Source organism: Vipera berus, assembly GCF_964194415.1.
Source record: "Vipera berus genome assembly, chromosome: 1".
In the NCBI taxonomy this organism is placed as follows: domain Eukaryota; kingdom Metazoa; phylum Chordata; class Lepidosauria; order Squamata; family Viperidae; genus Vipera; species Vipera berus.
In genome coordinates, this window is record NC_138202.1 from 282,521,520 (window position 1) to 282,544,294 (window position 22,775).

General features: G+C 38.7%; 1 protein-coding gene across 1 annotated transcript in view; it reads right to left on the reverse strand.

The window, feature by feature from the left end:
* The window catches only part of RPS6KA2 (ribosomal protein S6 kinase A2), a 134,678-nt gene extending 112,939 nt beyond the window's left edge, over positions 1–21,739 (reverse strand). Inside the window, exon 1 of the mRNA XM_081329452.1 lies at positions 21,479–21,739. Coding sequence (XP_081185578.1) covers positions 21,479–21,577 — 99 coding nt within the window. The 5' untranslated portion in view covers positions 21,578–21,739. The remainder of the gene's footprint in view (positions 1–21,478) is intronic.
* Between the last annotated feature and the right edge of the window lie 1,036 nt (positions 21,740–22,775).

Sequence of the window (22,775 nt, forward strand, 5' to 3'; positions counted from 1 at the left end):
AGGTAGGGGGCATGGGCATGGATCACACTGCAATTTCTCCCAATTTTTCTTTTTTTCTTACAAAATAAAATCCCTAAAAGGGAGAAAGATGGAATAGCTGCAAAGCATCTTTTAATTGGTAGCAGCAGTTGTCCATCTAGAACAACATTTTACAATAGCCTTTGCAGTCACCCCCACAACTTCTACAAATTTGTCAGCACTATCTCACAATCATTTGGAGCATAGCCCTCAGGATGACACTCAAAGGTTAGACTTGGCTTCAGAACAATTGCATGCCTTTAGTTTAGAAGAACCCATCCCATCATAAGTGGTACCAACATCATTACTGGAATCTTGACAAAATCACTTCTTCCGAGAATTATTGGGAAATTGGCATGGACTAAAATATTAATAGAAATGGTTACATCAGTTATACAGAAGTGAAGTGAGTCAGCAGCCCTATTCACCAGTTGGGTCTCTTCCTTGACCTATAACTATGATCTGACTTTCCAAGGGTTTGTCCATATATGTTCACATGCACACTGCACAGATTTATTCAGTAGTGTTTGCAAGCCTTAATCTCAATCACTGGTAACTATTCACAGAAGTTCTCTTATACCAAGATATTTCTCTAAGTTTTTTAGAAGTCTCTTGCCACATGTGATAAGATACTCCTAATAATTTTTTATCATGAGGGATCAAAAGCTAACAAGTGTTGCTGAATAAACCTATACAGTTATTGTTATATACAATCATTCTAGTCTTACATATTTAATACACTGTATAACACTGAAATAAAACTCAGTACAACCTTACATTCTTTCTGTTCTAAGTTGAAATTTGAATTACAGCTTAAGTTGTTGAAGGAAAAGAAACTCCCAGCACTTTATATAAAGCACTGTGTTTCCTTAGCAAAGACTATATGAAACTTTATGATTGTCTCTGATTGGTGTTCCATAACTGAACAAAACTTCTTTGATCCAGCAAAAACTCCTTAAAATAGAATGAAGAGAAAAAAAGCTATTCCCTGAATCCTTTAAGCCAGGGGTGGACAACTATGGGTCCTTTATGACCTGTGGACTTCAACTCCCAGAATTCCTAGTGGCTCAGGAATTCTTGGAATTGATGTCCACAGGTCATAAAGGGGCCATAGTTGCCCACCTCTGCTTTAAGCTCTACATATTATTCCCCATGCTTTTCCAAAGAGTTACCCAAACATGTAGACATGAAAGGACATGAACAGAGAAGAGGAAGTGACATTATTGTAAATAGCCGTTTTTCCTATTCTTCTGATGGAAGTCTCTTAAGTCAACCCATTTTTATGCCAGATATCACAATATGCTTTGCAAGGGTGAAGACATGCTTATCTTAAGAAAGTAAACAGTAACATACAAAACATAACAAAATATATCCTTTCTGTTGAACTCAAATCTTAGTGATATATTGATTTTTTGATAACATGAATGTGTTTTGCCATTTTCTTCTTTTAAGCTGTTTATCTCCCACCCAAGTACTATCCAGGTTCAATACTGCTTCACTTTTTCAAGATCAGTGTTTTCACCAAACTGGCCAGGCTAAATAGTAGTGGAGGAAAGGGGACAGAAAAGAGGTCTTTTTAGAAGCTGTCACTTGATATGTTCTTTCTCTTGTGCATCTCTGCCTTTTTTCTGGATGTTGACTCAAAATGCCACTGAAAGCAATCCCTATGGCATGTTCATCAGCGGCCCATAAAATCAAATTCAACAATATAGGCTATCTTTTAAAGTCTTGCCATTCATACAAATTAATTAAATGGTACAGTATGCTATCAATATTAATCAATAGGACTAACATATCATAACAGATAGCCAGGTGAGACTTCATACACAGAGGGGGGGAAAGGCCAAACTAGCTCTTGAAAGCTAGTAAATCATTTTAAAAAATGTGGCTTCTGTGTATAAAATTATCCAATCTCCATTAAATGTCAATTACATAAGGGCAATCAATCTCACATTAGAGGGCAATGGTCTCATGAAGATTCATAAAGACTGGATGCAGCTGAGGCTACATCAATGAGCTCCTTCCCCACATAAATCTGAATTTTGTCTAAGGAAGGAGTACAAGGAGAGCACTACTGTTTGTTTACATTACCACACTATAAGGAGAAGTAGAAAAAGATGTCACTCTTCAACTGCAGTTCTACAGCTATGTACAGTTAACTAAGCTGAGGCTGAATTAAACTCCCACTTAATTTTGAAAAAAAGTACCTTAGTATTTTATTTTATTTTTTGCAATATTAAAATCTCTACCTGTGTGTGCTTGTGTGAGAGAAACCCTTTATAATGACTCTGAAAGTGTAAATAGATCATACAGTTAGTAATTAAGATGCTGGGCTAGGAGAAGAAAGAAACTGGTTCAAATTCATCCTCAGCTGCAGATGATCTGGTGGAAGGGAGATTTTGGGACAGTCCCTCTTTCTCCCCTCCCTCCTCTATGTGGCACTTTTTTTTGTAAGAAGAAACAGGAAGGGAGAGTGCTACATATACCATCTTCAGCTCTTAAGCAGAAGACGGAATATCAATCTATCAAAACAAACATAATAGTTCCTTGTTGTGTCTTTGTGTTTCTGAGCTTGGTTGTTTGCTTGCAGACATTTCAATATTCAACTTGGTACTGTAACTTCAGTGCAACTTGCCAACTGTTCAAGAATCATATATTAACTACAGAGGCCAACTGCGTGAGCTCAGAAAAAGACGTAGCTACTTTAAGAAGCTCCAAACCGGTGCTGCATGCTAATAGTTGTTTCAAATGTCTATGGACATTTGAGCTGAAGAAGCTTCTTGGATTAGAAGCGAAGCCTCTTCAAAGAAAAACAAGAAAGTCCAGTTGCCTCGTGAAATAGCACCTTTGGGAGTTGTTGCAAATGACATTTTGGTCTCTGAACACGGCTCTACTATGTGGACCTCTAAATTTTGGCAAATCTGCTTCTGTGCAACGCTGGCGTTCATCACCTTCCGAAAAGACACGATTGACATTCTATTTGATAATTCCGAATAAAATAAATAAAAGAAAGTTTCAAAATCTCTAAATGCTTTAATATAAACCGAAATATGTGTTCACTGAATCCCAAAATGGCATCTTAAAAGAAACAAGGCAGGGAAATACAACCGTTCAATACTGTTGGTGAATATAACAGTAATGGGGATGAGGGCTAGAATTTAAGCTTTGCTCTCATATTTCTGGAGTTTGTGCTGTTCACAATTGTTTAATGGAGTTTAAATTAAATGAAACGCTATATGGTATTGCACTCTAGGGTAGTGAGAAATACATGTGTGACCCAGAAGCAAAAGCAACCACAAAATCCTTTCTTGTAAGTATATATGTGGAAGAATGAAATCATAACGATAAAACAATTATTAATGCCTCCTACAGAAAGCTGCAGTGCTAATGCTTATAAAGTCTATAATCAGATAGAATTCACATAGAACCAGCAGGAACAGAATTACCAGGGATCTCTTAATGTTTCCTGTAAATATAACTCAGCACTTAGAATTGAACCTAGCTGAATTAAGTATTTATTTATTCATTTGTTTTGTTTTAATAGTTTACATGATACAGAACATAGAGTAGAAACACTGAGCAGCAGTTTTTCAGAATAGTGTCAGTCCTGCTCCAGAAACTGAAGCTTCAAGTCCAGATGCACTAACAATACTGCATGAATTACTACTATTAGACCAACCTGTAAAATATTCAGTTTAGCAGGAGGCCTTAGAATAAATAGATACAAAATTGTCTAATTTATATTTTTGCTGATATTCTCCCCAAACTACATAATACCATTCCCCCTTGATTTAGCTCATATAAGCAAGCAACTGTTCCAGTTATCTTTTGGGCATTTTCCAGAAAATGATGCTTTTTATAATTTGTCAGTGTCCTGTTTTAGTAGCAATACTTAAATCGCGTTTGGCAGCAGCTGCCAAAAAAACAATCCAGGGACAGAAGAAAACAGCTAAACTTCAGGACTAAATCTGAGGAAGGTTGACTGGCCTAGGTTTATTTGGAGTAAATCTAATTCACTTAATTGAGGCTCGTGTATTTTTTCCCCTCTCTCCTGGTTATTCTCTCTAATAACCAACTCTGTTCTTTTTAGGGAGATGCTTTAACCACCTTCAACGGCATTCACAATCACTAGATAGGCCAGCTTTCCCCAATCTGATGCCTTTGACGTAGGTTTCAGTATTCCTGGTCACATGCTGAGTTGAAATTCTGGGAGGAAACTTTTGGCTTATCTCAAGAGTGAAGAAGGCTGAAATATGCAGGGTGCTAAAGCTCCAGTTTTGTTGTTGAGGGTTTTTTGAAGGAGGCATGACAACAAGTCAATGCTGATTCCTTCTGGCTGTCTGTACAGGTTCCTGCAGTGTTCCTGGCAGCATTTCCAGAAATGGTTTGCCCTTGCCTTCTTCCTAGGCTAAGAGTGAAAGACTGGGCCAAGATCTGGCTCTGTGGCTATGATGGGACTAAAACTTCAGACTCTCAGTTTTAAGCTTAATGCTTTCATCACTACACCAAGTTGTCTCTCTAAAGCTCTAGAAATGTATTGGACTTAATATATATACTATGTCCCTATAATCTTGATCACTTATACAAAAATTCAAAACTCTTTATGGCTGAACACTGGAAAAAAAAGCACAGGATTGGCAGGGCAAAATGTATTGTATTAAATAAAAAAATGCCACATTTCTATATAAAAGAAAATTCTAGAAGAATTACAGAAGTCAAAAAGAATGTAAATGATCTAGAATATAAAACAATCATTTTAGTAATTTAACCCTATTGGTAATTATTTTGGGACTTGAAGAGTATCCGGGAAATAAACAAATAAAATAACCCAATACTACTTTTCCTTTGCAAAAGCCTAAGTGAAGTAAACAGAAATTGTAAAATGACTCTAGAAGATCAAAAGGAAAGATAAATATTGATTGTATTTTCCAAGCAATTTTCTAATAATGCTATCTCAGATAACAGTTTAATTTTTTTAAAAAAAATGGTATATAACTTTTGCTTTCAAACTTTTCTTCTTTTTTTTTAACAAAAGAATATGCATTTTGCAATGTGGGTGTTATAATGCGTCATCTGTGTTCTCTGGAAAATTTTGCATGCTTATTTTCACTAGCAAGTTAGCATCAATATGTCAATATTCATCCTGCAGTTCTGTGTGAAAAATGTACAGAACGTACTATTGATATTGATTTAGGAAATGAACTGTTTCACAGCATGGATGACACATGTGAGGTAAGCCATTAAAAACATCAAACAGAAGTTATGTAATAAGATCTGAAATGAGAAAGGGAACTAATTGAGTTTTTGATTATTCCAATTGACTTTAGCCAGAACTCAGAAGGACCCTGAAGGATTCAGTCACAGAAAAATGTGGATTTTAAAATTGAAAGTTTTTGACATAGATGGGAGCTATTGAAAACTCCACTTAGGAAAGCTGATTGGGGAGAAATGGGCTTTCTTGGGGTATAAAGACAACAGGGGAGAAATTTCAGACTTTCAAATTCTGCCATAAAGTAGCCTTAGTTCATCCGAGTATGCTTCTTTCTGGACTACCTCACAAGGCTATCAATCTTGTAAGTCTGAAACATGTGTCCCCTATGATCTTTACAGGCCAAGAAATTAGGGAGGAGACCTTTTGAGATATTTGCCATGCCCGCATTCCCGTTGTGGGTTAAGCTGCCTCTTATCTGACCATTCCCCTGGCTGAGACTCTTACGCACAGCACCATCTCCCAAGGTCATTTCAACATACCATTACATTTCTTGACTGTTTGTCCCTTTACTATTGACAGTTCATCCTAAAAGGCAGAACTTATCTACCACCTTAATATCTTCATTGTCAATTCTAAGGCTGTCTGTTGTACCTGTTATCATTAATTTGGTCTACTTTATACTTAATCTAAGTTCCATTATTTCATAGTGCTAATTGTTAATAATTAGAGGATTATGTATTTTTTCCTCTGTATTTTACTTTTGCATCCCAGTGCTCTAAAATAACAATTTCATCCACCAGTAAGGAACACTCTTGAATACTTCCACATGAGTGTTGGTTGACTAGCCAAAAAAATTTCAAATAATTACAAGTGTTGTACCTTGGCTGCTATTATAATATCAATTTGCAATGTTAACCTGGCTATCATAGAACTTTCTGGCATCTACCAGGGAGACAAAAAACAATATTTTAGTAACCACAGTCCAATCTTGAAATGATTGTTAATTGCCATTTATTCTAGAAGAAACACCATATCCCAGAAATGATGGATAAGTACTTTGTGCACAAAATTTGTATAGCTTCACAGTCAACTTTTTAGCTGTTCTGTAATTAGCTGTTTGCATAGCTTTAAAGCGGAGTTACCATTTACTAAATGTGAAGTGGTTTTAAACCAAAGTAATTTGGGCTATGTAAAAAAAATCCATAATCATATTTGCAAATCCACTTATTGGTTGAGTACTACTAGACTCTACTGCTTCTAAATGTTGCTTGATGAATTATAGACACAAGGCTATACATTTCACACATTATATTAGGATTAAAAATGCCACATGGGCTTTGCATTCCTAACAGCAGGAGAGAGCTATTGCTCTCATATCCTATTTTTGGGTTTTCTGATAGCATTTAGTTAGAAAATGTGGTACACAGGATACTGCACTGAGTAGGCCTTTGGTCTGATCCACCGTGATTAGTTTTTAACAATTTCATAATCTAACCTCTTAAATGCACACTTAATTGCCACCATCAAAACAGTGCTTCAGTAAATCTCTCTACAGCCATACACACAACAAAAGCTCAAGGTATAATGCACAACAGCCCTCTTCATGACTTCATTGCCCCAACAGAGATGTCCCCAAGGGGCAGAAGTTAACACCACATCTGCTGACAGCCCTTTGAAACATTCACAGGATAACACTTGAAGACAAGCTATACAGGAGGAGGAACATTTTCACTTTGACTGAAGAAATTTAGCTTATTATACTAGGTAATGTTAGCTAATCTTGAAAAGCTAGGAAGAAGCTATTCTGATTAGTGCCTGGATCAGCAGCTGTTGATTGCACATACCATTTCAATATTGGTGTCAAGCTAATTAAATGAACATATCCCTAAAGTCTGCAAGAGCTGAGCTGCCCTTGAAGATACTTAACCTTTAGAAGATGCACTGGGGGCTTCCCATAATAACAAAACTGTCCTTTGTGTGTGGTTGAGCACATGAACTGATTTCCTGCGTGTTATTTAATGAAATCTTCTCAACCAATAAGAAAACAAATTTAGGAGCAATCACTTGCTCGACTGACAAGCAGTGTTATAAGAATGGGCATCTCTGAAAGAATTCTAGTTTTATCTTAGTTCCAGTTCTTAGTGAATACATGCAAAGAGATTAAATTGGAATGAGTTCATTGGGGTATTTCATGTAATGCATGAATGTGTTGCAAGATGGGCTCACTTACGTGATATCAGGCATTAATGAATGCAATTAAGATATCTATAGGAAGGAGCCATTCAACCACTTTACACTTTCATACTCTATTGCTTATTCAATGACAAATGTACAGAAGGAGTGTACATCTAGTTTTTGATTGTGGGAAACAGGGTAATTCAGGGAAAACAGGTAAGACCACTGTAGGTCTTTTTTAAAGAGAATTGGTCAATTGTAATAGCCATTTATTTTCCTTCAGACAGAAACTCCTGCAAAAGGTACAGAATATCTGATCTTTATGTCACAAGGTGCATTCCTTACATAGAAAATGTTAACAGTGTAAGCAAATCTAGCAATGAGTTAGTGTAGTTCAGAGAGACAAATTTAAAATGTATAGTAGATTAGCCAGAGATGCGAACTCCTCTTCCATGGATAATGATCTGGATCAGTGTTTCTCAACCTGGCAACTTTAAGATGCGTGGACTTCAACTCCCAGCTGGAGAATTCTGGGCGTTGAAGTCCACGCATAAAGTTGTCAAGGTTGAAAAAAACACTGATTTAGAATATATTTAGTATACCCGATTCAGCAATGGAGATTTCCTTAAAAGATCCCAATGTATGTCTCATTCTGTAAAACCTTTGCTTAACAAGCTGGATATGCAGAGATAGAACTCGTGAGACAAAACCAGCAGTATGACTGTAACAACTACGTATCTTATTATGTACTGCACCTTGTAAACACCAAGTAGATTTTTAAAAACTAAAAAAAGTAACAATTGAATAATGGTACGTTTGTAGGAAGGGACTATCTCATTTTGTATATCTTTAAGTAGAGGCCAGTTTGATGTAGTTGTTAAGGTGCTGGCATAGGAACCAGGAGACTGAATTCTATCTAGTCTCTCCTTGGGAATGAAAGCTGGCTGGGTGACTCTGGGTCCGTCACTCCCCCTCAGCCCAACCGACCTCACCCACCAGGTTTGTTGTTGTTGAGAAACAGAGGAGGAAAGAGTATTACCGTATGTATGTTTGCCTCCTTGAGCTACTTATAAAAAGTAATAAAAGTGGGACAAAAATCTAATAAAGAAAGAAAGAAAAAAACAACAAGGTTAGATTTGGGAAACGCTTTTGCTCTAAGATGCCTACAATGAACATGTGATCATGCAAGACATGGGAATCTTTTGGGTGGATGTCCACTTTAGGGACCAAGCACCATAGTGAAAGATATGGTGATATAAAATATGTGAAGCTGGTGGACATGTTTGCTTTGTTTTAAAAATTACGTGAAGTCTAATTTAATGGTCAAACCACAAAATATCAAAAAAAATGTACCACCTATTTATTTATTATTTGGATTTATATACCGCCCCTCTCCCAAGGGACTCGGGGCGGTATACAGGGCAATTAAACACTATACACAACACATAATATACAAAAATTAAAATGAAATTAAACCAATAGCCCTAAACAATAAAACACATTCGAAAATTTAAAATATTTAAAATTTAAGATCGAAAATCCCAGTCCCTCAGTCCAGGCCGGCAAGTTCAAATAGCCAAGTCTTCAGGTCGCGGCGGAAGGAGCGAAGGTTGGGAGCCATCCGGAGTTCAACCGGAAGCTGATTCCAGAGGGCAGGTGCGCCCACAGAGAATGCTCTCCCCCTGGGGGCCGCCAGTCGACATTCCCTGACCGATGGCACCCTGAGGAGGCTCTCTCTGTGGGAGCGCACAGAACGATAAGAAGTTAACGCCGGCAAAAGGTACTCCCATAAATAACCCGGACCCATGCCATTTAACCCGGACCCATGCCATTGACAACTACAAACTGAGAAATTTCAGAAGCTGCAAAGAGGGATCTCAGAAGCCTTATGGCTCTTTCCCCACACTATACACTATTTATTAGACCCATTTTACACACACACACACACACACACACACACACACACACTTTCAAGACCCATAGATAAGGCTACTTTGTCAAAGTTGAGGAAGGGAGAAATATGGAGAAAAGTGGAACATAAGTTTCTAATTGCTATGTAAAAAAAAACTAGTAGCTTTGCTCTTTTGTAGAGAGTTTTGGGGAAAAATCCTATTGAATCCACTGAGTTATTTTAAAATAAATATGCAGAATAGTGAGGCAAAAGAAACTGTAAAGAAATGAAGAACTATAAAAGACTTTTTAATGAAGAATAATTAGTATTCTCATTTGTAGCATCCAGAAAGGAAAAAAAAATCCAAGAAAAAAATCCCATCATTAATTTGGCCTATCATGAACAAAGGGAACACGATGTAATATGGCAATTATTGTTGGCTAATGTAATCTGATTGAAATGCTGCATACAACATTCTGTCATTGCCTCTTCAAATGAATGGTACTTTAAGGGTAAGATATGCTTTGATAATATCTGTGAAGCTTTTTCAAATGAATATAGCTATAAATTAGAATCCTGCCTTCTATCTATTTATTCTAGAATCTGGGCAATGTACAGCATGCTTATGAAATGCTTACTTTTCTGTGCCTTGAGAGAATTAAACTGGTTTTAAAAAGCTACCATGCACATATTTCATTTACTGCAGCATACATTTTCATATGCAATTGCCTAACTATGCAGATAACAGTGAGGACAATTAACCAGTGGAGAAGCTTGCCTTCAGAAGTTGCAGGTACTTCATCACTGGAGGTTTTTAGGGAAAGACAGTCATCTATCTGAAATGGTATAGGGTCTCCTGCTTGAGCAGCGGGTTAGACTAGAAGACCTCCAAGGTCCCTTCCAGCTCTATTCTGATTGATAAGTTGTACAGAGAAAAATGGTGCATTGGAAGAAACATGTGGAGCCATGGGTCCAAAATAACAAGGCATGCAATCCTTCCATCTTTAATTTGGCCTTTCAAACTGCATAGGTAAAGGTAAAGATAAAGGTTCCCCCGCACATGCGTGCTAGTCATTTCTGACTCTGGGGGCCGGTGCTCATCTCCGTTTCAAAGCCGAAGAACCAGCGTTTGTCCGAGGACGTCTCCGTGGTCATGTGGCTGGCATGACTAGACGCCAAAGGCGCATGGAACGCTGTTACCTTCCCACCGTAGTGGTCCCTATTTTTCTACTTGCATTTTTACGTGCTTTCGAACTGCTAGATTGGCAGAAGCTGGGAGGAGTAACAGGTGCTCACTCTGTTACATGGCACTCGGGATTCGACCCGCCAAACTGTTGACCTTCTGATCGACAAGCTCAGCGTCCTAACCCACTGAGCCACCGCGTCCCAAACTGCATAGGGTACATTAAAGTGAGTGTAAAGAGCCAAGCTTGGTAAAAAACTGAGTCTGTACTCTGATTGAACACCCTTGACAGGGAGAAACCCTTATTGAATTCAATGAGGTTTTCTTCCAATTAGATCTACATAAAGCTGCTTTGTAAATGTTTTTGGGGGGAAAAATAACCAGGCAGATGGGAGAATTCAGAAACAAAACAGCCTGACTGAAGGAGTTGTAAGGAAAATTTAGTATGTGATAATATCTGAGAATGAAAAAAAATGAACAGCAATGTTCACTGGGGACAAAATGAGTCATCTTGAAATTGGCAAGATATATTACACTCTTTTCATTATTCACTGTCCTTTTGTTATTCCAGAGCATCCAACATTCAGCCATCTTTATTGTTTTAAACACTGGCCACAGACCCATAGCAGACCCATAGACCCACATGGGATTTATGTAGAAATATGACTAGATTGCAATTGTTATAGCCCAGCATGTTTTCGATGTGAAGGCATTCTAAATGGGGCCCTGACCATTGTCACTACATAATTTCCCTAACTAACAAGAGCTCAGCGTTCAAGTGCACCACAAAATAGTTCCCATGCAATTGTAGCCTCATATGAATCATGCTTTGTTCACCTCATCCTTCCTTTGCTGTCAAAGTATCACAGCAGGTTCAGTTTCTTAGCCATTGAGCATGGCTTTCTAGCTGAAATTACAAATCCATTCACCATAAAATAGAAAACCAGTCTCCCTTTTGATTCGTGTTACACTCTGGTGTTTCCTTTTTCCAAAAAAAAAAAAACAAACCAACAACACAGGATGATCCTTGGCATAATTATTCCTTCATTCGTTGCATTATTATTTCAAAAGAGGAAACACTGTCTGCTCCAGGGAATAAATAGGGCAGGTTTTTTCTTGCCTTTGGGGAAAGCAGCCAATCTTCTTCATGCATTCGCTATGAACTGGATTCTTTTCCTAATATTCTCCCACTGGAAACATCTAAAGCACCATCTGGTCTGCCTGTCTGGGATTAATTTAAGGTGATGCAGGCTGAGGATGCAGAAAAGGCATTTTTAATGGGAAAGGGGAAGAATACACCCCTTGTATGCTTGATTATAATTAGTCAAGAATGATGGATTGAAAAAAGCATGTGAGTGGCTGCTTCTGAAAAAGCAGGTGCGTGGCCATTTGCTGAAGACAAAAATGTGATTTCCACCATGAAGCTTTAATTACAATAGCCAAACTATCAGTAATCTTCTGAGAACAAAATTGGGGATAGCATAGTCAATTTGGGATGAAATGAAATGTTTAGATTGATTTTAATTCAGGTTCATGAAACAGCCTTTATCAGCCTGGTGGGTTCCTTTGTCAGAAAAGAAACAGGAAGAGGAAAGCCCTGTGTTGGTCTCTTAAATCTTCAGCATAGTGAATTGCTGGATTAGCTTTGTAATTGGATTTGAGCATCAGGGTGATATGGTGGTTCTTAGTGGTGGGGGGAAAAAGTCAAATTTAAACAGTTCCAAACTAAAAATGACTCATTCTGAATATGATACAGTTGTTTTGAATGTGAAAGAAACATCTTAACATTTTGGGGAGTGTTTTTGAACTCAGTTGAGTTCTGTTTCAAAGGAGAGACATACTGCTTTTAGCTCAAAACACAAAATTATCAAAAAGCTTCTTTCGCACTCAAAACAATTGTATCAGGTGAAAATGGCATTATTAATTCAAAATACTTTACATAGTGAAATACCTTGTCCATGCTTAGTACCTCTGCTCCTACGTACATAATCATTTTCAAGATTTAACTTATGGAGTTTTCTGCATATGTTCCGGGAATACATATTCTATGCTTAGGGAACATCTTATATGTAACTGTTGGGAGAGGTCATCAAGGGAGTTTGGTTAAATTATCATCAGAATACAAGTGATCCTGTATTTCTCTGTCCTCTGAGTTTTAGTGAAAGCTAGTGGAGGAGCTAAACTGTCATTTGGGCTCAGCAATTGGCTGAGCTAAACTAACCACCATTTGACTGGATGGAATTCATCAGATGTGAGTAGCTAAGTGTTATTCACTGGGGTTCAAACTCTCTACCAGGAACTCGTGGATCTTTGCACTTGGACAACTATAAATATAAAAAGTCTCTTATTATGAGTTTGTATATTTTTCAATTTCAGCAAAGTGGGTTCTTCTCCAAGTATATTTTAAGTCTATGGAGTGTTATAAACCTAGAAGAGCTGATCTCATGGCATTTGCAGACACTCAGAAATGACAAAAGCAATGTCGCAGGGTTGTGTTGCAAGCTTTGCCCCTTTGGAGTAGGTGTGCAATATCACAATGCACAAAAAAGGAGGGGGGATGAAAGCTTGCAATCACAGTAGTGTTATTGTCTAATTCTATTGGCTTGCCATTAGTGGACACCTCTGACCTGATCATACCATTAATTTCAAGTGTTCAAAGATCTAAAACGAAATAAAATAGTTATAAGAAGTGCTGGTTGCGATGGTGGTATGAATACCTTTTTATCTGCATCTTATTTTGAAAGTCATAAAAGCTTGTTTCAGAGATTACATTCAAATGGTCTAGGCATCATTTTCTCTCCCTAAACAATCTTTATTTTACAATATATGTGTGTGTGTGTGTGTGTGTGTATATATATATATATATATATATATATATATATATATATATATATATATATATATATATATATATATATATATATATATATATATATATATATATATATATATATATATGAAAAGACATAGTTGAAATGCTCTACATTTTGCAACATCTGAAGTTGCTTTTGATTATGTAAACACAATGTCCCTATTGTTTTTCAACTTCTAAAAGCTTTTTCTATCAATCATAGGCTTATACTTGCTATGTTAAAAAAATGAAACAATTCATGTTTGCTAGCAATATCTCTCTTCACCCTTTTCATCTTCAGCAAAAAAAAAACACCTTTGGTGGCATCTACTGCATCTGTTTTTGAGTAAAAAACAACAACATTGTTTTTGCATAAATTTAGAAATCTATTTGGGGATCGCTGAATCACACCACCAGCTCTCCAAATGTAGTGTTCACTCTTCTGCTAACAAGGCATGTCAAAAATTTATTTAAATGAAAGAGAGCAACTTAAGAATACCTTAGGGTAAAGATTAAAGATGCTTCCTATTCCTGGTAATTTTATTCAACCTACTAATTATAAGTCAAGCCGGCTCCTATCTATCTCATCTTGCCACTAGAGAAAGATGAATATCATAAACCTGGAATTCTCATAAACATATACCGATCCATGCAGATACACATGATAAACTTATTCTCCTCTTGAATCCATTCTAGCCTATGCCTGACTACCAGCTCTGCTTATTTGACCCAGAACACAAAACTACTTTCTCTTGCTAATGGCTAATTTCTGACATACACAAACACCTGCGAGTCATCCAAGCTCTGTCTCTTTTTGCTAAGCAAGCCTGGGCATGCTTTTTTGTGTAAAAAAACAACCCAAATAGAAATAAAATATTGTCCTGCACTGAGGCCAAAAGCAAAGTCATCCCTAATGCAGTATGACACCAATTATCTCACTATTATTATTACTACCATACTATAGCACTGTAGTAATGCTGCACTCATTAACAACATACTTTTCAGCAGCTTGTACTCTATGCAGGACACTTTTTATCTAACCCATAGAAAAATTTATACAATTATTATTTGACTTTAATTTAATTTTCAACAGTGCAATGGAGCTATGTAAAATTCAACACATATATTATGACTTTTGTACTTCTTTTAACCACTTAACTTACGTAAGAAGGAAACGGTAATACTTTAGCTATTGTTAATTTAATTTGGCTACTACTTTTTAAGTTCACTATAGCTACCAGATTTTAACTTATTCATTTTGCTAGCATTAAAAGGGAGACATTTACGTGCATGGTCACTAATTTTTCTAACATTTTTCTGAGCACTAACAATTTATCAGGCACTTTTGAAAAGGAGGTTTAGTAGCAGTCTTCCCATCCCTTAGCTTGACTGAAATAGGTTTACTAAAAGTCACATCCCATTGCAAAAGTCCAAAACAGATCTCATTAACTTCTGAGATTGGCCGGAGTGCCTTGGAGAATTTGAAATCTTGTCTAGATTGCAATCCAGCAATCTATGCCAGAAACCTTGGGCCTGACCAGAATCTAGTTAGGGTTCTGCAATAATTATATCCATTCAAATCACAGGTCTGCTCTAAACATATAGAAATAGGGTCTGCCAATGTTGTATGTTAATATTGCATGAGACAAGGAGTTTCTGAAGATGTACAGCCTAACCTAAGATATCAACGAAGCAAAAGCTGATACAAGAATACTCTGGTTTTCATTAGCACCGTAGAACCTCGATGACACTATCCACAATCCAACATACTTGAAAAAAATATAGCATTTTTAAAAATTATTCTTCCAGTCCATAGCTATAAGCCCCATAATTATTTTCAATTCTTTGGTCTGATATTATTTAGCAAGTTATTCAGTGAGTTTTATAGAAGAAGCAATCCCTGATATCTCTTGTACCTTATATATTGTACTCCTTCCAAATAGTCTTACTGGCTATGTAGGAAATGAGGAAAAAACTTGCCAAGGTAAAATACATACATACATATATACATGTTGTTGTTAGTTGTGAAGTCGTGCCCGACCCATCGCGACCCCATGGACAACATTCCTCCAGGCCTTCCTGTCCTCTACCAACTTCTGGAGACCATTTAGGCTCACGCCTACTGCTTCAGTGACTCCATCCAGCCACCTCATTCTCTGGCGTCCCCTTCTTCTCTTGCCCTCAATCTTTCCCAGCATTAGGCTCTTCTCCAGTGAGTCCTTCCTTCTCATTAGGTGGCCAAAGTATTTGAGTTTCAACTTCAGGATCTGACCTTCTAAAGAGCAGTCAGGGTTGATCTCCTCTAGGACTGACCGGTTTGATCGCCTTGCAGTCCAAGGGACTCGCAGGAGTCTTCTCCAGCACCATAGTTTAAAGGCCTCAATTCTTTGGCGCTCAGCCTTTCTTATGGTCCAGCTTTCACAGCCATACATTGCAACTGGGAAGACCATAGCCTTGACTATACGCACTTTTGTTGGCAGGGTGATGTCTCTGTTTTTTAGTGTGCTGTCTAGGTTTGCCTTTGCTTTCCTCCCCAGGAGCAAGTGTCTTTTAATTTCTTGGCTGCAGTCCCCGTCTGCGGTGATCTTGGAGCCCAGGAAAATAAAATCTGTCACTACCTCCATTTCTTCCCCATCTATTTGCCAGGAATTGAGAGGGCCGGATGCCATGATCTTGGTTTTCTTAATGTTTAGTTTCAACCCAACTTTTGCACTCTCCTTCTTCACTCGCAACAAGAGGCTCTTTAGTTCCTCTTCACTTTCTGCCATTAGAGTGGTATCATCTGCATATCTTAGGTTGTTGATATTTCTCCTGGCAATCTTAATTCCAACTTTTGATTCATCTACATGATGTGCTCTCCATATAAGTTAAACAGGCAGGGTGACATTATACAGCCTTGCTGGACTCCTTTCCCAATTTTGAACCAATCAGTGGTTCCATGTCCCGTTCTCACTGTTGCTTCTTGGCCCACATATAGGTTTCTCAAGAGACAAATAAGATGGTCTGGTACTCCCATCTCTTTAAGAACTTGCCACAGTTTGTTGTGATCCACACAATCAAATGCTTTAGCATAATCAATGAAGCAGAAGTAGATGTTTTTCTGGAACTCCCTAGCTTTCTCCATGATCCAGCGTATGTTGGCAATTTGATCTCTAGTTCCTCTGCCTATTCAAAATCCTGCCTGTACTTCTGGTAGTTCTCGATCCACATACTGCTGGAGTCTAGCTTGTAGGATTTTAAGGATAACTTTACTAGCATGTGAAATGAGTGCAATGGTGCGGTAGTTTGAACATTCTTTGGCACTGCCTTTCTTTGGAATTGGAATGTAAACTGATCTTTTCCAATCCTGTGGCCACTGCTGAGTTTTCCAAATTTGCTGGCAAATTGAGTGTAGCACTTTTTACTGCATCGTCTTTTAAGATTTTAAATAGCTCAGCTGGAATACTGTCACCTCCACTAGCTTTGTTGTTACTCAGCTTTCCTAAGGCCCATTTCACTTCACATTCTAACATACATACATACATATGTATACATACATACATGTGTGTATGTATGTACATATATACATACATACATACACACACACAAACACATATATTGTTAAATGGTCTTTTTCATTGTGCACTCCAGTGAACAGGTTTAGTGCTAAAACAAGTAGATAACATTCTTATTAAAATTCTAAAAAATAATTTCCTGATTTCCATATTAATGTAGGGATTTGGTGTTACATGCTTATTATCTGGCAGCATTGTTTGTTCGCTTTTTTTAAAAAAACTGCTTGGAACTCAGTGCTGTATATAGCATTTCTTTAACCAAGTATATCCATCCTTCTTTATATTTTCAAACATACTATCTCTGTTTACAAGATTAGAGTTTCTAAATGCTCCTGTTTTTCTTACTCCTTTTCAGTATGTATCAATAATCCTATCCATGCAGTTTCCACATGAATTAAGAGATTATCAAAGTTAAAATATAAATGGGGAATTCTATTCATATGTGGTTTGTTGGTAAACATCCAAAAACTCAATAGGGTATAAGGTAGGACCGTGGTGGCAAACCTATGGCAGGCATGCCACAGGTGGCACGCAGAGCCCTCTCTGTGGGCACACACGCCATCGCCCCAGTCCTAAGTCTTCTGCTGGGTTAGGCCTCCACCACCATGTGCAAAAAAAAGGTTCAATCAATCAATTTCAACTTCTCGTGGAAAAAAAAGATCTCGCAAAGTTGGAATTGATTGAACTTTTTAGTCCCACCCAGTCTGTCTTTACTACCGCAGCCATGCCTACCCAATGCGCCATGCTAACCCAACTGGCCACACCCATCCAACGAGCCACACCCACCCAATGGGCCACGCCCACCCGGCACCCGACGATACATACGTGTGTTTTGGGTTGCAGTTTGGGCACTCGGTCTCTAAAAGGTTTGCCATCACTGAGGTAGGATATGTCACAAGAAGCAACATGTAGCTGATGACTGGATGTGTTTATTGGTATAATACTTGCAAGCATTTTAAATTTAGACACTTGTTTCTCTTATACAGTATTCCTTTTGGGGATACAGTGTCCCCATTGGACTATAGCACCTTGCATTTTGTCAATTTGAATAAGATTCAACTACATATCAATCTGAATAAAATTTGGCTATATATCAATATATTAAAATGTTATATGGCAAACTGGAATATTGCTTTGATTTTGTGAAAGTTTTTAGGTTTTATGCATGTCTGATGATTTTTGTGATTCCATCTTGAGTTGCTTAGCAGCAACAACACATATATAAATTAACTTCTAACCCACAACAAAGTTACTTATTTCAGGGCAGGTCAACATCTTTATAATACACATGAAACCAAATTCAAAGTAGATCTCTGGTCTCGTCTTGCCCTATCCAAATACTACTCACCACAGGAAGTGTGTACTATATGTGTACACACATAAATGCTGCAGTGTGTTCATCTGGCAATGCATATTCCAGTAACATTATCAATCTTGGGCAATGGTATATGCTATAGCAGGACTCTTATTCCCCCCCCCCCGCCCTGCGATTTGTTCTTAAAGAAGTCAGCCAACATTTCACCAAGTCATGTTTTATAATGCTTTTGACCTTTTTACAAATGGCTGCTCTAACATCTTTATGGAGCAGAGATGACTTTCTCCAGATAATTCCTGAGTTGATCCTGGCCTACTTTTTCTGTTCAGATTTGCCCTGTCATCCCCATGGGCTTGGTCCTTTATTGAATGCATCCTTTGAGGAAAACCTTGTTGCTGATAATTTCTGGGCAAATTCACAGAATATAGGCCTTTGAGACACTAATGAATGATTTCATAGTTTATGTAGCTTTTGAGCTTTTTTGATAGAAACCATTTATTAAGCCACCTTCTTTTTGGAGATTAAATGGTCATATAATTCCCATAGTCCTGTCTTTATCCTTCAGCAAGAATAACGGATTTATAAATTGTGCTGAATGTGTTCTCCTACAGTATAAACAACAAAACATATAAGCACTCTTCCTTTTTCTTTATAGAACTGCGAAAGTCACTGAAAGAAAACAAAACTTTGCAGGATAATTAAAACTGAAGGATTCTAGTGTAGTAAACAGTGCCATTTTCTTTTGTCATAATAGTAGTAGTAGTAGTAGTAGTAGTAATAAAAAAATTAAAAAGTTCCAGTATTAAAACTGAAGGGTTCTAGTGCAGGAAACTGCCATTTTCTTTTGTCTTAGTAATCCGAGTTAAACTATGACTTTGGGTACCATGCTAGGGAAGCTCAGAAAAACAAATGTTCAGGAAGCTTGAATAAGTACACCACTGAAAGACTGGATTTATTTTCCAAGAGACTTGCACAGGCTTGCATTACTAACCACATTTTGATTTTACATACTCCAGATTTCTATAGGAATAAGTATGGAACTACAGCCATCTCAATGTGAAAACCTGCAAGGCAATTATGTCCAAATTATGAAAAACAGTGGACAGTTATGTGTATCTAAGCAGCACTGTAGAATAGAGAGAGTTCTTTGATTTATCTGCAATTACCTTTCAGAAACTACAGCATTATTAGTTGATGTTCAGCTTGCTATAAATACCTAAAGTATGTCAATCTTTCCTAATCAGGTATCTTCTAGATATGTTGAATTATAACCCCACAATCCAGTCAATGTGATTTTGGGAAATCATGGCAGTTATATTCCACACATCTGGAGAATAGCAAATTGGAGAAAATATAAGTAGGCCTTCGTAATAAAAAGTGTCAACTGGTGAAACGTCACATGAAATAGGTTTAAATCTTGACAGTTTGGGCAAATAAGACTTGGCAAAGAGTTCTCATATTCCTCTAATCAAAAAGGAAAGTATTATTAGTCACAGACCTATTGCTAACACCAACAATTAGAAATATATATATATATAAAACACTTCTGTAGAAAATTATTTGAAATTATTTAAATCAGTTGGATATGATCCAAAAATTGTTTAAAAACCCTTAACTTCACAATCCTTCATTTAAAATAATTTTAATACTTTTGAAGAATATTCTGATCCTCAGAATATTGTTGATTTTGTTGATTCTATTGCTGATTCTGTTGATTCTGAATGTTGAATCAACACTGATATAAAAATGCTGAGGAAAGGAACAACTGAATATAACTTTGAAGTAATTAACGTATCATTAGTGAAAGATCAGAAAAGAGAACCAAGAAAAAAAGTTGCAGAAACATCCCAATTCTCCTAAATTTTTCCTACATACAGATGTGCTTACTTAATGTTTCTTCTTATTACTGTCATATTTTTTCACTGAAATGTTAACTTTTTTTTAAAGACCAGTTCCATCTTGAGATGAAATAATGGTCCATGAGCTGAATATAGATATTTGCAAAGGTTGCCTGCATCTATCAATCAGCATAGAAGTAGCAATACAGAAGAATATATCTTTAAAGTTATACGCAATATATTGGATTGCGGTACAGTACTTGGAAGTAAGAACAAGAACTGATGAGGAAATCTCTTTAAGGCTGCAACAATCATATACTCACTAACTTAGGTTCAAGTGCTGTTGAATCAGCTGAACTCACTTCAGAGCAGGAATGAAAAATATTTTGCTATCAGACAGCAACCCTTTGCATACTCAGAAGGGCTGACTTTAGACTAAGCTGACTTTTGACGGCCCCTCCTATACTGTGGCTATTAAAACCAAAAGGTTTGTAGTGTTTTGCATCAGATTCTATTTCATCATCATCAACACAATAAAACTTGCACTGGTTGCCATAAAGCTCACAGGATCCAAAATCACCCGGATAAGGGCTGTCATTGGATTGTGTCAATGTCTTTTTTAGAGGTGAAGACAATTGCCTCCCCCCCCACCCACGCACACACATGGACCAGGCTGCTTCCAAAGTATGTTTCAACATCCAAAACTATCAATACTTTTCATTCTTTGCAGAAGAACTAACCAGTTGCTAGTATGTAAACTCTAAGAGTAGTTTCCCAAAACATTCCCATTTATTCTCTTGCTTTAGTAGTAAAGGAAGGGGCAATCAAGTAAAGGAAGGGGCAATCAAACGAATCCCCTGCCCCAAGTTTACAACCCCCCCCCCCCACATCAGTTCCAAAGCTTTCCGCAAAGTGCACACAAGCTTTCGTTTCACCAGGAGGGCACATCAGCCTAACTGCTTAGCCTAACTTCCTTACAAACACCAACTCTTCTTCAGGGACAGAGAAGCCTAGGCAGGATGAAAGAGCTGCATGTGGGGATAAGGCAAGTCCCGTGTCAGGATCCCAGCGGAGGGCTGCCTTCGCTGAGCCCTGAGGCTCCGTGGCTGCCCTTGGGCCGCGCAAGAGCCTGCAAGGATGCTGCGGAACTAAAATCGTGGCCGAGCGGAAGCGAGCCTCTACTTTACCCAATCTACCTTCCAAGTATTATTTGACAGGCTTTTAACGATGCCTTTGACGAAAAACAAAAAACAAAAAAACCCGGTCTGATCGAGGTAATTTACTTGCAGAAATAAGTAGCCAATACGTCTTTTCTCCTTTTTTTTTTAAAAAAAAAAAGAGGAGGAAGGCGAGGTAGGTAGAACTTGGAAAGAAAAAAAAAAGCCCCCTCGAGGATCTGTCAGGTTCCCCCAGCGAAGTCACAGCCCCGGCCGGCGTTTACCTCAAAGCGCCCGAGGCTGGAGCTCTTGGAGCGCGATTTCTTGCGGAGATAGACGGAGAAAAACCTGCGCACCGTGAACTTCTTCGTACTCGTGTCCATCGCTAGGGCACGCCGTTCGCCCCGCACGCCGCAGCCATCCGAGGAAGGCAAGGAAGAGGGCGCGTCTCCCTGGGCTGGCCACGGTCCTCGGGCGAAGTCATCCGGTCCCCGGGGCGAGCCGAGTCCCGCCGAGACAGCCTTCGCCACTGGCGAATCGCCAGGCAGGGGCGATCAACTTACCGGAGCGGCTTTTTCCCCCCTCCTGGGTTTACATTTCATCGCTGCAAGCCCAACTCTCTTCCTCTCCGCCTTCTTCTTCGCCTCCTCCTCCTCCTGCCCCACACACACACCTCCCGCTCGGCACGGTCCTCTCACGCCCAATCGGAACCGGCTTTTTCTGCCTGCGGAAGCCGCTGGTTGTCCAGAGAGCTCCTCCGAGCGCTAGCCCTGCGGAGAGGCGAGGAAGGTGAGGGAGGCGCTTCAGGACAACCTCGGAGCAAGACCGGGCTTGTCTTGGCTTGTCCCTCGCCGTAAGGAGCCGGTCAGTTTCCTCCTGGCTTCCGGAGCGCGCTAGAGAAGGGAGCGCCCCGTTGCCGCTCGCCCCGAGTTGGGAACTGCAGCGCGGAGAGAGCTATAATTATCTTGGCCTGGGAAGGGATGAGCCCTCCTCACAAAAGGAGATTCTCCTGGGAGATCAGGCAGGCAAGGAAGGCAGGCCGCGGCTTCCGAAGTCTTTTTTTTTCCTTTTTTTTCCCCCCGCTGCCGCTGCTCCTGCTTTCTCAGACTTTAAAAGCAGATTCGGAGCCTTCGGACCTTTCAGCCAAATGCGCTGAATTATTCATTTAGGTTATACAGAACTCAAATGTTCCCGCTGATGCCTTCCTGCCGAGTTGGACTACAGTTCCTACAATCTCTGGTTAGCCCAGCCGTTGTCCAAGCTGGCTGAAAGTTGCCCCTAAATGTAGTATAAATGCACACCGGGTTTATTTATTTATTTATTTTAATTCCATTTATATCCCGCCCTTCTCCGAAGACTCAGGGCGGCTTACAAGCTTAGCAGTAGCCTTCATTCTATGTATATGCCTGCTTATTAGGGCTTTCATACACCCCCCAAGCGGCATTATTACAAAGTCAGCTTAATTGCCCCCAACAATCTGGGTCCTCATTTTACCTACCTCGGAAGGATGGAAGGCTGAGTCAACCTTGAGCCTGGTGGGATGCGAACCTGCACTAATTGCAGGCAGCTGGTGTTACTTAA